Source organism: Colobus angolensis, unplaced genomic scaffold (assembly GCF_000951035.1).
Source record: "Colobus angolensis palliatus isolate OR3802 unplaced genomic scaffold, Cang.pa_1.0 Scaffold46, whole genome shotgun sequence".
In the NCBI taxonomy this organism is placed as follows: Eukaryota; Metazoa; Chordata; class Mammalia; order Primates; family Cercopithecidae; genus Colobus; species Colobus angolensis.
Window position 1 is genome coordinate 8,037,389 of NW_012118043.1, and position 12,864 is coordinate 8,050,252.

The 12,864-nt window shown below is 42.0% G+C and overlaps 1 protein-coding gene across 1 annotated transcript in view; it reads left to right on the top strand.

The window, feature by feature from the left end:
- PIK3CB (phosphatidylinositol-4,5-bisphosphate 3-kinase, catalytic subunit beta) overlaps positions 1-12,864 on the top strand; it is a 151,361-nt gene that overhangs the window by 24,456 nt on the left and 114,041 nt on the right. Inside the window, exon 2 of the mRNA XM_011958222.1 lies at positions 11,028-11,214. Within this exon, the coding sequence (XP_011813612.1) occupies positions 11,044-11,214 (171 nt within the window). The 5' untranslated portion in view covers positions 11,028-11,043. The remainder of the gene's footprint in view (positions 1-11,027; positions 11,215-12,864) is intronic.

Below are 12,864 nucleotides of genomic sequence, written 5' to 3' on the forward strand. Positions count from 1 at the left end.
CTAAAATTAGCCTGGCTAATTTTTTGTGTTTTTTAGTAGAGATGGGGTTTCACCATGTTAGCCAGGATGGTCTCAGTCTCCTGACCTCGTGATCCACCCGCTGCAGTGAGCCATGATTGCACTACTGCACTCTAGTTTGGGAGACTGAGCCACCCCTGCTTGCCAAAAAAAAAAAAAAAAAAAATCTCTTTTTAAATATCTCATATGATTTTCCAAAGTGGTTTTTGGTTGAATTTGTTCACCTATAGAACAAATTTATGTTGTTTTCTGCTTATCATTAGATTTAAAGAAGTAAAGTCCAGTGGTTCTGCTGGCACATTGGTGGGGAAGTTGAGAACTTTTAAACTCTTTCCTCTTTCTTCCAGTGAACAATTGACAGGATATGGATTATAGTTACAGTTAAAGGGTTTATTGAACTAATTTTCACTGCTGAAGTTCCTGTGCCCTCTGATAGCTTCCTTGAAAAGTTTTCATAGTTTAAAAACTCTGCTTGTCCTCAGCCTTTGATCTCTTGCTTTGATGCTCAAACAGAAGAATGATACAAGACTGAGAATCTTGCCAGGCTAGGTAGGCTTGTTTCAAACGTCCTTGTGGAGGACGTTTCCTTTAAGTACAAAAATAAAAATGAAAAGGGGGAAAAATTATGCTAATTGCTTTGGGAAAAAAATCTGACTTTTGGGTCTGACTCTGTCTCTGTATATTCCTGGATAATTTACTTAAACTGTCTTAGCTTTAGTTTTCTTTTCTTTAAAATGAATAGGGTCTGTAACTCCTAAGATACCTCCAATGTGAAACTCTGAGTCACTTCTCTCAGGCTGAATTGTTTGTGTGGTCCTGTAACATAAGAGTGACTAAGGGAAATAGAAAGCAGAATATATTTTATTTTCAACTTAGTGGCAATAATTTAATTTCCTTCAAAATATACCTACAAAAGATTTATTGGTTACCAATTGGTTTGTTACCTCATTTTTTAAAAGTAACATGTTACGGTTTTAAGTCTGACAAAACACATGCTATTTTAATTGCAGAACAGCACGTTTTGTGAATATGCCCTTTCAATACTTTTCTTAAAGGGTTGTGCATGAAGCTGTGAAGAGTTACATGTCATCTATGGACTATCTCTGGTAAATTTGTTCCTAAAGGTCTTGAAAACTAAGAGCTAGTTATACTGGGTTTACATTCTTCTAATTAGTTAAGGGTCTAGTTTTCTTGACTTAGAGCTTCTTTACCCTTCAAGAATTAGCCAAAAACAACATAGCCAAGTATAGGAAACATCATTCATTGGCAGGTAGAAATGTATACTGTTATGTTCATTACTTTAAAAAATATAGGCTACAATTATATCTGGATAAATTATGGAGGCTCTGTTGCTACTTTGAGAAATAGTAGTGATGGCAGCGGTGGACCGTCTAGAGCGGCTGCTGCCATCACACCAGTTGCAGCAAGGAGGTGTGGCTGGGGCTGCATGCTCTGTGGAGCTGGTGGGAGCTGGGGAACAAATGGGGACCCCACCCCTTCCAGGTTGGTGGGTGGGAGCTTCCCAGGTGCAGCTTCAGCTACCCAAACTGTGGGTGCAGACCTGGGCCTCCTGCTCCATGGAGCAGGCAGGAGCACACTCCTTGCCCTTGACCCCCCAGCCCTTCTCTCCCATGCCAGTGCAGCTGCCCAACCAGGCATCCCTACACTCCTTAGGGGCCCAGGAAGGCCCACTCTGCCCTCTCAGGCTCAGAAATGCCTGCCTCTACTGTCTGGCTTTTATCTGTTGTTGGCACCCAGTCCGACCTTGGAGCAGAGTCAGGGCCAAGCCCAGGTGTTGTCACAGCCCAGCCAGGTGTGCACATGCTCAGGGTAGTGTTGACATGCCAGCCCCCTGCCACCTTGGCCCCCTCCAGATTTTGGTCACCAATGAGCATAGGACGGAAACTGAGGGGAGGCTGAGGGCGGCTTGGCGCTGACTTGTAGGTGGTACCTACAGCCTGGGTGCCATGAACAATAGCAGGAGGCAGACAGGTTTCTGGGCGAAAGTGGATTGGGTCCTCAATGAGGCTCCATCTTCAGGCCAGGGAGGGTCTGAAGGCTAGGGGCCAGGCTGCCAGTTCCATGGACTAGAGTGGGAACTTGTGGTGCCTCTTCCCAGGCCTGCCCACAGCTGCCTGTGTACCAGTTGGCACTTTCTTCCCTTTGAGGCCCATAAAAGCCCCAGGCTCAGCCAGAGCTGAGCAGACATCGGGATGACCAGCTGCAAAGAGGAGCTGCCCATTCCAGGGCCTCCTCTTGGTTGAGAGCAGCAGACATCAGGACAACAGGCTGCAGACAGGAGCTACCCACTCCAGGGCCTCCTCTCTGTTGAGAGCAGCAGACATCAGCACAACAGAGCTGCAGAGAGGAGCTACCCATTCCAGGGCCTCCTCTCTGCTGAGAGCAGCAGATGTCAGAACAACCAGCTGCAGAGAGGAGCTACCCATTTCAGAGCTTCCTGTCTGCTGAAGAGCTGCAGAGGTGACAGGATGACCTGCCTTCCGAGAGGAGCTACCCACTCCAGGTCCTCCTCTTAGCTGTTGTCACTCAGTAAAACTCCTCTTTGTCTTGCTCACCCTCCACTTGCCTACATACCTCATTCTTTCAGGGGCAGGACAAGAACTTAGGACCTGCTGATTGAGGCTAAAAGAGCTGTAACACAAACAGGGCTGTTACATGAACAAGAAACATGCCCCTTGTTCATCACATTGCAGGTGAAGAGAAGAAGAAAAGAGCTCTGGCCCTTTGGGGAGCCCAGACTTGGGAACTCTCTGAGCCAGGACTCTTTGGGGCCCTGGGGTTCCTGGCATCGCCAGGCTTCCACGTGCCACCATGTCCCCCAGTGCCAGCTGTGGAAGCTGCTTGTGGTACACCTGCTCCAGCCATAGCTTCAAGGAGAACTGGTGCCCATACTGGCACCTGGAGCTGCCCGCCCTGCTGCAGCAACTGGCATGTCTGATTTTGCAGGGGCTGGACCCCATACTTGCTCACACACCCATTGCTGCTCCACACAGTCTCCCTTGGTGGACATGGGATCCACTCCTGCAGTGTGAGTCAAGTGCAGCCTCCTAGGCCGAGTGGGCGGAATGAACCTAGCAGGCCCCGTCAAAACTAAGGCAGAGGCGCCACTGGCCACAGATGTTTTTGGCCAGAAAAACAACACCCCAAAGATCCTGTAACAGTAGGAATTATTTTAGAGCAGTGGTTCTGAAAGTGGACTGTGTGAAGCCCCCAAAAGATGGTTTTGAAATTTGTTGGGTTATGATTTTGTTCTTGTTGGCACAGTGATTGAGGGAAGTGCTACTGTTAATGTAGTGGATAATCAAACATCCTGCGGTACACTGGACAGTTTTATATAACAAAAAAACATGTCTTATATAAGCATGATTTTTGAATTTTCTGCAAGTATTTATGTATTTGAAAAAGCCTGGGTTTTTTTTGTTTGTTTCTTTTTTGTTTTTGTGTTTTTTCTTTGATACAGAATTTCTGTCACCCAGGTTGGAGTGCAGTGGTGCTCTCTTGGCTCACTGCAACTTCTGCCTCCCAGGTTCAAGCAGTTCTCCTGCCTCAGCCTCCCAAGTAGCTGGGATTGCAGGCATGTGCCAGCACGCTCGGCTACTTTTTTTTTTTTGTCTCAAAAAAAAAAGGGAATATTTAATATGACAAAATTGAAAACCATTCTTCTGGAGAATATTTAGCTTAATACTATATATCTCCCTAGAGTGTTTACAAAGTTGGACAGCCAGTCTACCTCAGTTATTAGTAAATTGCTAATGACAATATCAAGGTAGATATGTTTAACCTTGCAGTATTCCCTCTGATGATTTACTCCTGGTTGGGAAAAACATTTCTAGGTCTTTAAACACAATAATACTGCTTTACAGGCATCTTTAGTATGTTGCTGAACCATTAGAATATTTCTGAGTCAATTGATACTTTGAATGTGAGGGTTTTGTCCTTGAAATTGTAAATAAGGGAATTGATTTTGGAGATTGGTGTGATGTTTCTTTGTAAGCGAGGAAGGATTTTTCTATTTTTAAGCATGGGCAACTGATAAAGGATAAAATTTTTCTTTGTAAGCGAGGAAGGATTTTTCTATTTTAAAGCATGGGCAACTGTTAAAGTAAAGGATAAATTTTTTTCTTTATAATGCACCTAAAGATAACACAAGAAAGGTACTTAGCCTTTGCAATGTATTTTGCCATTAAAAAAATTTTAAGACATTTAAAATGTGAAATATAGCACAGATATAGAAAACTACATAAAACATAAATGTGTAGCTTAGTGAATTATTCTGAAATGAGTTTCTGTATTATATTCTTTATACTAAATAATTTTCATTCTGTTGCAGCTTGAGAAATGAATAATGGTTATCCCTTTGACATCAAGGGAGTTCCTCAGCCTATTTAAATTTAAGAGAGGATGCCATATCCTGAAAATAGCAGTTTTATAGTCAAACATTAGTTAAAAATATACATCATTTTCAGAAACACCTATAACATATAAGTGGGATTGCAACACAGTGAGGGTGCCATCTTTAAGTTATAGGCGAGATCCACCTTATGTTCTTCACATGACAGGAGTTTATGTATTTGAGACATGGTAGCATTAGGCAAAGCCTGACCTATGCAACAGAATTTTATATGTTAATATCTTTTACTTGATTCTTTTAAGGAAAGATACATGGGCTACCTGAAATGTAGGTTGAGATTTTGTAAAATCACATGCGAATAGACTTGAATATCTGAGTTAAGTCATTTCAACATTTTTTCTTTCTCCCCACCCTCGCCCCACTTCGTTTCACTCTTCCTTCCGTCTCACTGTGTTGCCCAGGCTGGAGTACAGTGGCATGATCACAGCTCATAGCAACCTCAACCTCCTGGGCTCAGGTGATTCTCCCATCTTAGCCTTCCAGGTAGATGGGACTACAGGTGTGTGTCATGTAGTCCCATGCCCAGCTAATTTTTTTTCTTTTTGTTTTTTTGAAGAGAGGGTTTTTGCCATGTTGTCTAGGATGGTCTCAAACTCATGTGCTCAAATGATTCCCCCACCTCAGCCTCCCAAAGTGCTGGAATTATAGGCATGAGCACTACACCTGGCTAGTTTTCTTAAGTTAAGGAGTTGTAGGATATGTAGATATATATGGCATTTTATCTATGTATTGGTAAAATATTTTGATTTCATATAAAAGCGTCACTTGTGGAGGCTGTTTATTGTATTTCTTAGAGTAAGTGCTGAAAGACTACATTCATTGAAGGTTGCGAGGTTCAAGTTTTCCTGTCAAGCATGATTTAAATCACGTTTGTAATATCCAATATAATTGTCCTACTATCAAATTCTTTTCTTTTTTGGAGATGAAGTCTTGCTCTGTCATCCAGGCCGGAGTGCAGTGACATCATCTTGGCTCACTGCAACTTCCATCTCTCAGTTTCAAGCAATTCTCCTGCCTCAGCCTCCTGAGTAGCTGGGACCACAAGTGCCCACCACCATGCCTGGCTAATTTTTGTATTTTTAGTAGAGACAGGTTTTTGCCATGTTGGCCATGCTGGTCTCGAACTCCTGACCTCAAGTGATTCGCCTCCCAAAGTGCTAGTGGGATTATAGGCGTGAACCACTGCACCCGGCCTCCTTCTCACAAATTCTATAGGATTTGTTATTCATTTCTTCATTTAACCATAAGTGATTATTTATTGAGAGCCTAGTATGTACCAGGAGCTACAGAGCTAGAAATAATATGAGACTAGGGAGAGATGAGTACACAGTGAGCTTTAATACAGTGTGCTCCAGTGCTGTCACAGATATGTCCTGGGTGCTTGAGACACACAGAGGAATGTCAGGGAAGGTTTCCAGGAATCTAGAAGAATAAGACTTGGTCAGGCAATATGGAGCTGAGGACATCTTAGGGAGAGGGAATAATCTGTTTAAAGTAGGGGGCAGGAGAGAATGTGGGATATGCTGGCAAGTACCAGTGGTTCAGCATGACTAGACTAAGGATCCTATGTGTTGAATGACAGATTTAGAGAAGAAGGAAAGTAGGGGCCCAATCATGAATTCATTCTCATAATTCAATTTGTTTTAAATTAGAGTCTTGCTTTGTTGCCTGTGCTGTTCTCGAACTCCTGACCTCAAGTAGTTCTTCAGCCTTGGCCTCCCAAAGTGCTAGGATTATAGGCATGAGCTGCCATGCCCTGTCTCATAATTCATTTTATTTTTTATCTTATTTTTTGAGACATAGTCTTACTCTCTTGTCCAGGCTGGAGTGCAGTAGTGCAATTAACAGCATACTGCAGCCTCAACCTCCTGAGCTCAAGTGATCCTCCTGCCTTAGCCTCCCTAGTTGCTAGGACCACAGCTGCATGCCACAACTCCTGGCTAATTTTTTTTTTTTTTTTTTTTTATAGATGAGGTCTCACTATGTGGCCCAGGCTGGTCTTGAGCTCCTGGGCTCAAGCAATCCTCCTGCCTTGGCCTCTCAAAGTGCTGGGATTACAGACATGAGTCACCACTCCTAGCCTTGTAATTCATTTTAGATATAATAATTTCATCAAGACATTTTTATATCTACCTTAATACATTTTCTCTAATGCTTAGAAGTTTAGAATTTTATGCCTTGGAAGTTGATGCTATAGGATGGGAGTGCTGGTGAGATGCAGTCAGTCTCTTTGAAAAGATTGCTGCCCTGGGCACTGTGCCTCAGATGCCTTACCATTTCCAGCCGTCTGGTAAGGGTGAGATCCCAGAGTTTTATTTTTCTAATTTCATGCTCTTTTATTAGTATTGTATTAATTGGGTGATTTGGTTTCAGTTCTGGGAGTCTTGACAAAAATCTGTGTTGAAGAAACCAGGGGCATGTACAGGTTTATTATGATTCTAATTCTGTGACAGATGGCTGATGTATCATAAACCCTCCTCAATTTTAAATGCCAACTTTTAGGCCGGGCGCAGTGGCTCATGCCTGTAATCCCAAAACTTTGGGAGGCCAAGGCAGGCAGATCATGAGGTCAGGAGTTTGAGACTAGTCTGACCAACGTGGTGAAACCCCATCTCTACTAAAAATTAAACAATTAGCCGGGTGTGGTGGTGCACGCCTATAATCCCAGCTACTCAGGAGGCTGAAGCAGAGAATCGCTTGAACCTGGGAGGCGAAAGTTGCAATGAGATGAGATCATGCCACTACACTCCAGCCTGGGCAACAGAGTGAGACTCCATCTGTAAATACATACATACATACACACATACAATACATACTAACTTTCGTTTCTCCTCCTAGCTTTTGTTGGCAGCTCTTGGTTAGACATAGTACTTGAGTGACTTGTTCAGTAGCTGGCTTCCACCTCTAGCTTTGCATGGCAGTATTTGAATATATAAACAAAGTATGGTTTTTCTTTTATTATTGTGTTTTTTTTGTTTTTGTTTGTTTTTGTTTTTTTTTTTTGAGGCAGAGTCTCGCTCTGTTGCCCAGGCTGGAGTGCAGTGGTGCTTTCTCGGCTCACTGTAGCCTCCACCTTCTGGGGTCAAGCTATTCTCCTGCTTCAGCCTCACTGGTAGCTGGGATTACAGGCACCCACCACCATGCCTGGCTAATTTTTTTGTATTTTTAGTAGAGACAAGATTTCACCATGTGGCCCAGGCTGGTCTCAAACTCATGGGCTCAAGCAGTCCACTTGCTTCGGCTTCCCCAAGTGCTGAGATTATAGGCTAATCTACCCCACCTGGCCCTGCAAAGTGTGGTCTTTATAAGTTAATACAGCATGTTTTCATTCAGCAGATACTTATTGAATGCTTATTACTTGCAAGATTGGGAAACTCCCGCACAAAATATTCAAAGGCTGCTCTGAAGTGATTTGCTTAATTTTAGGACTAGTGCCTTAATAACATATGTAGTGACTGTGTAGTTTTGTTCGTGTTTATGAAAGTTTGTTGGTTAAGAGTTCCTGAGTATAGAGACCTTTCCATTACTGTGGTAAGAAACAGTACTTTAAAAAGCATGCTGACAATACATGAATTCTCTGATCAATCTTAGCATGGCTAAAAGTAAGACCACTAGACATTATATCTCCTCAAGGAGCTTACAATGAATCCATATTTAAATTTTCCATATTATTTCAAAGATAGTTTTTTTTGTTGTTTTTTGGGGTTTTTTTGAGATGGATTTTTGCTCTTGTTGCGCAGGCTGGAGTGCAGTGGTGCAATCTCTGCTCAATGCAACCTCTGCCTCTTGGGTTCAGGTGATTCTCCTACCTCAGCCTCCTGAGTAGCTGGGATTCCAGGCATGCGCCACCCTGCCTGGCCAATTTTTTTGTATTTTTAGTAGAGACAGGGTTTCACCACGTCAGTCAGGCTGGTCTCGAACTCCTGACCTCAGGTGATCCATCCACTTTGGCCTCCCAAAGTACTGGGATTACAGGCGTAAGCCACCGTGCCCAGCCCAAAGATAGTTGCTTGGTCTTTTTTTTGAGATGAAGTTTCACTCTGTCGCCCAGGCTGGAGTGCAGTGGCATGATCTCAGCTCACTGCAACCTCCGCCCTCCTGGTTCAAGCAATTCTTCTGTCTCAGCCCCCTGAGTAGCTGGGACTACAGGTGCGCACCATCACCCCCGACTAATTTTTGTATTTTTATTTTTTTTGAGATGGAATCTCGCTCTGTTACCCAGGCTGGAGTGCAGTGGTGCTATCTAGGCTCACTGCAACCTCTGCCTCCCAGGTTCAAGCAATTCTCCTGCCTCAGCCTTCTGAGTAGCTGGGATTATAGGTGCCTGCTACCACGCCTGGCTAATTTTTGTATTTTTAGTAGAGATGGGGTTTCACCATATTGGCCAGGCTGGTCTTGAACTCCTGACCTTGTGATCCACCTGCCTTGGCCTCTTTAAGTGCTGAGATTACAGGCGTGAGCCACAGTGCCTGACCAAGATAGTTGATTTGTTCCAGCTAACATTGCATTTGGCTGTGTCTCCTAACTGTTTAACAGTCCTTCCACCATCTTCTTCCTCCTCTTCTTGTTATTGATTAGCTGGAGAAATCATATCATTTGTTTTATTGAAGATGCCACATTCTCTACTTGACTGATTGCTTCCTTGAAGTATTTAACTTCTTTCTCTGTTTCCTGTAAACTAGCACATAGATCTAAAGACTTGATTAGATCTAAAGACTTGATTAGATCTAAAGACTTGATTAGATTCAAGTTCAGTTTTGTGTGAATGGTAAGTACTGACTATTGCATTTCATGAGGAGACACCTAATGTCTGATAGTCCCACTTTTAGTGGTGGTAAGATAGATCAGGGGATTCCTGTAGTGTCAACAAGACAGACACAGACAGGTTGTAAAGTTTCTTCTCCTTTCACCTTATTATTATTTGTGTCTTTAGCATCCATTAGTGATCATTGCCTAGATCTGTTAGTTCATTAGTGGTTGCAAAAAGTGATTTTCTAATTTATTATTTATTTTCCATTTATTAGTGAAAGAACTTCTAAAATTTTTATTTTTATTTTTTTGAGATGGGGTCTCACTTTGTTGTCCAGGCTGGAGTGCAGTGGCACTATTTTAGCTCACTGCAGCCTTGGATTCTTAGGCTCAAGCAGTCCCCCTCCCTCAGTCTCTCAAGTAGCTGGGACTACAGGCACGCACCACTATGCCTGGCCACTTTTTTGTATTTTTTTGTAGAGATAGGGTCTTGTTTGTTACCCAGGCTGGTCTCAAACTCCTGGACTCAAGCAATCCACCCATCTAAGCCTCCCCAAGTAATGGTATTACAGGCATGGGCCACTGTGCCTGGCCTCCTGTCTCTTTTGATACGACACTTTCATTAATTGCGTAGTTGTTAAATGAACCTTGATTCATTTAACTTCAGTGCTCATGTTCTTCCAATTATTATTGTTGTATCTTCTTGAAGGAAGCCTTTAAGGAATAGGTAAGACTTAAATGGCACTATTAAAGGGTGCATTTGTTGGGATAGTGCATTTGTTTTGATATGAGTAGTTTTTTCCCCATGTGAACATAGGTCTAGCAGCAGAAAGACAGAAGGCACTGTGACACCAGTCTCGGGCTGTAGAGTGATGGGAGAACAAGAAAAACAGGCCAGAGAAATAGCACAAGGGGCCTTGCCATCTGTATTGAGGGATTTGGTGTTTTTAATGCTTATGGGATGGGCCGTGAGGTTGATAGAAAATTGTCCTTGTTGGCAGGGCACGGTGGCTCATGCCTTAATCCCAGCACTTTGGGAGGCCAAGGCAGGCAGATCACGAGGTCAGGAGATCGAGACCATTCTGGCTAACACAGTGAAACCCCATCTCTACTAAAAATACAAAAAAATTAGCCGGGCGTGGTGACGGGCGCCTGTAGTCCTAGCTAAGTGTGAGGCTGAGGCAGGAGAATGGCATGAACCCAGGTGGCAGAGCTTGCAGTGAGCCGAGATCTCGCCACTGTACTCCAGCCTGGGCGACAGAGCAAGACTGCGTCTCAAAAAAAAAGGAAAAAAGAAAATTGTCCTTGTTGAGAGAGGGCCCTCTTGATTGTAATTTTCATTGGAATTTGCAGAGAAAAACTCAGCCTAAGAAGCTGATACTTTCTAAATAAAGTTTGGAGAAAATTAACCTGTTGAGTGGTGGTTAACTAAAATTCTTAGGACCTGTAATCCTTAAGCCTACAGTTTATTCAGATGTCATGTATTTATGTTGAATTTGAATCAGTGTGGTGTGTATGTGTATACATATATGTGTGTGTGTGTGTGTGTGTGTATGTATATATGAATAATTTTTTTCCTTTAGTTGCTGGTGTGGATTGGATGATGTACATATATATAATTTGTGCAGTGATAAAAGTGTATTTAAGTAATTTATTTCTGCTGACTTACTCTTGGTTTTTAAAATGTCACATTATTTAATTGGCCTCCTGTTACATTATTGGCTATATTGAAATCTAAGGACTAATTGTAGATTAGTGGTCTCTATCATATCTTGGTATAAAATTTGGCTGATAGTTGTTTTGCTATCTTTTAATTACTGATTTCTAGGGCCCCGTGGTTATGAATGTGCTTCAGTTTCATAATGCCTCCTGCTATGGCAGACATCCTTGACATCTGGGCGGTGGATTCACAGATAGCATCTGATGGCTCCATACCTGTGGATTTCCTTTTGCCCACTGGGATTTATATCCAGTTGGAGGTACCTCGGGAAGCTACCATTTCTTATATTAAGCAGGTATGTTAATAGGTATATTTTCTGTGTGTTTAGCATACTGTGTCACTTGTGGGAAATATCATTCTATAATAGAAAATGTTAATGTAAATTTTATGTGATAATGATAGTAATGAAGTGATAGTAATTAAGAAAAATTAGCTTACATTAGCTAGTTTGAAATGTTTGGGTTGTTTAAACTGTCAAGAAGATTTTCTTCTAAGTTCAAGTCTTTGAAATTACTGTCTTTGAGCTTGTCACACTTTTTAAAAATGTGATTTTTGGTTCATTTTTGGTTCATTTCCTTTCCTTGACTCTTGGGGGAAGTAAGACTTTTCTGCTGTTCACCAGATATTTTTCCCTCAACTGGCTTGCCTTTTCTGTTGCATTAGTTTTTAAAGTAAATTGATGTGCACCGTCAATTTGTAAAAACCAGCATATACATGAACTTGTTTTTCTAAACTTTCTCTCTAATGTTTTTCAAAAAGCTGAACCCAATGTAAAAATTAGGAGTTATGGTATTTTTAAGAAAACATATTTATGATATACCCTTGAAAACTCTTGACTTTGGACAAGCCTTGTAACTCCTTTCCGAGCTTCTTCTTCAGAGATACGGTAATTCTAAAGCGGCATGATCCTTAAAGTAAAAAGAAAATACAGAATTGACTTAAGCATCTCATAGGCTCATGGTGCACCTATTTTTATAGTCACCAGTGACAAGTATGGAGTATTTCACATTAGATTAACCATTTATCTCCTTTTTTATTGTAAAATATACATAACCTAAAATTTACTATTTAGACATTTTTAGCTGTGCATTCACAATGTTGTGCAACCATCACCAGTATCCATTTCTAGCACTTCCCCATCATCCCAAACAGAAACTTCATACCCATAACTGCCCCTTGCCTCAATTTCTGTTTATTTTTATTCTGTTTTCCATCTCTACCAGTTTGCCTATTCTAAGTACTTTATTTATTTATTTATTTATTTTTTGAGACAGAGTCTCGCTCTGTAGCCTGGGCTGGAGTACAGTGGCCGGATCTCAGCTCACTGCAAGCTCCGCCTCCCGGGTTTACGCCGTTCTCCTGCCTCAGCCTCCCGAGTAACTGGGACTACAGGCGCCCGCCACCTCGCCTGGCTAGTTTTTTTGTATTTTTTTTAGTAGAGACAGGGTTTCACCGTGTTAGCCAGGATGGTCTCGATCTCCTGACCTCGTGATCCACCCGTCTCGGCCTCCCAAAGTGCTGGGATTACAGGCTTGAGCCACCGCGCCCGGCCTAAGTACTTTATATAAGTGGAAACATACAATAAATAGTTATCCTTTTGTGGTTGGCTTACATAGCATAATGTTTTTAAAGTTCATGTTGTAGCATATATCCTAGTTTCATTCCCTTTTATGGCTGAATAATATTTCATTGTATGTATATGCCACATTTTGTATATTTATCTGTTGATGAACATTTGGGTTGGCTTCCAGCTTTTGGCTATTGTGAATATTATGCTGCTCTGAACATTGGAGTATAAATGTCTGTTTGAATTCCTGCTTTCAATTCTCTTGGGTATATACCTAGAAGTGTGATTGTTGGTTCACAGTGGTAATTCTATGTTTTAACTTTTGAGGAAGCGCCACACTGTTTTCCACAGTGGCTGTACCATATAATGTTGGGACCA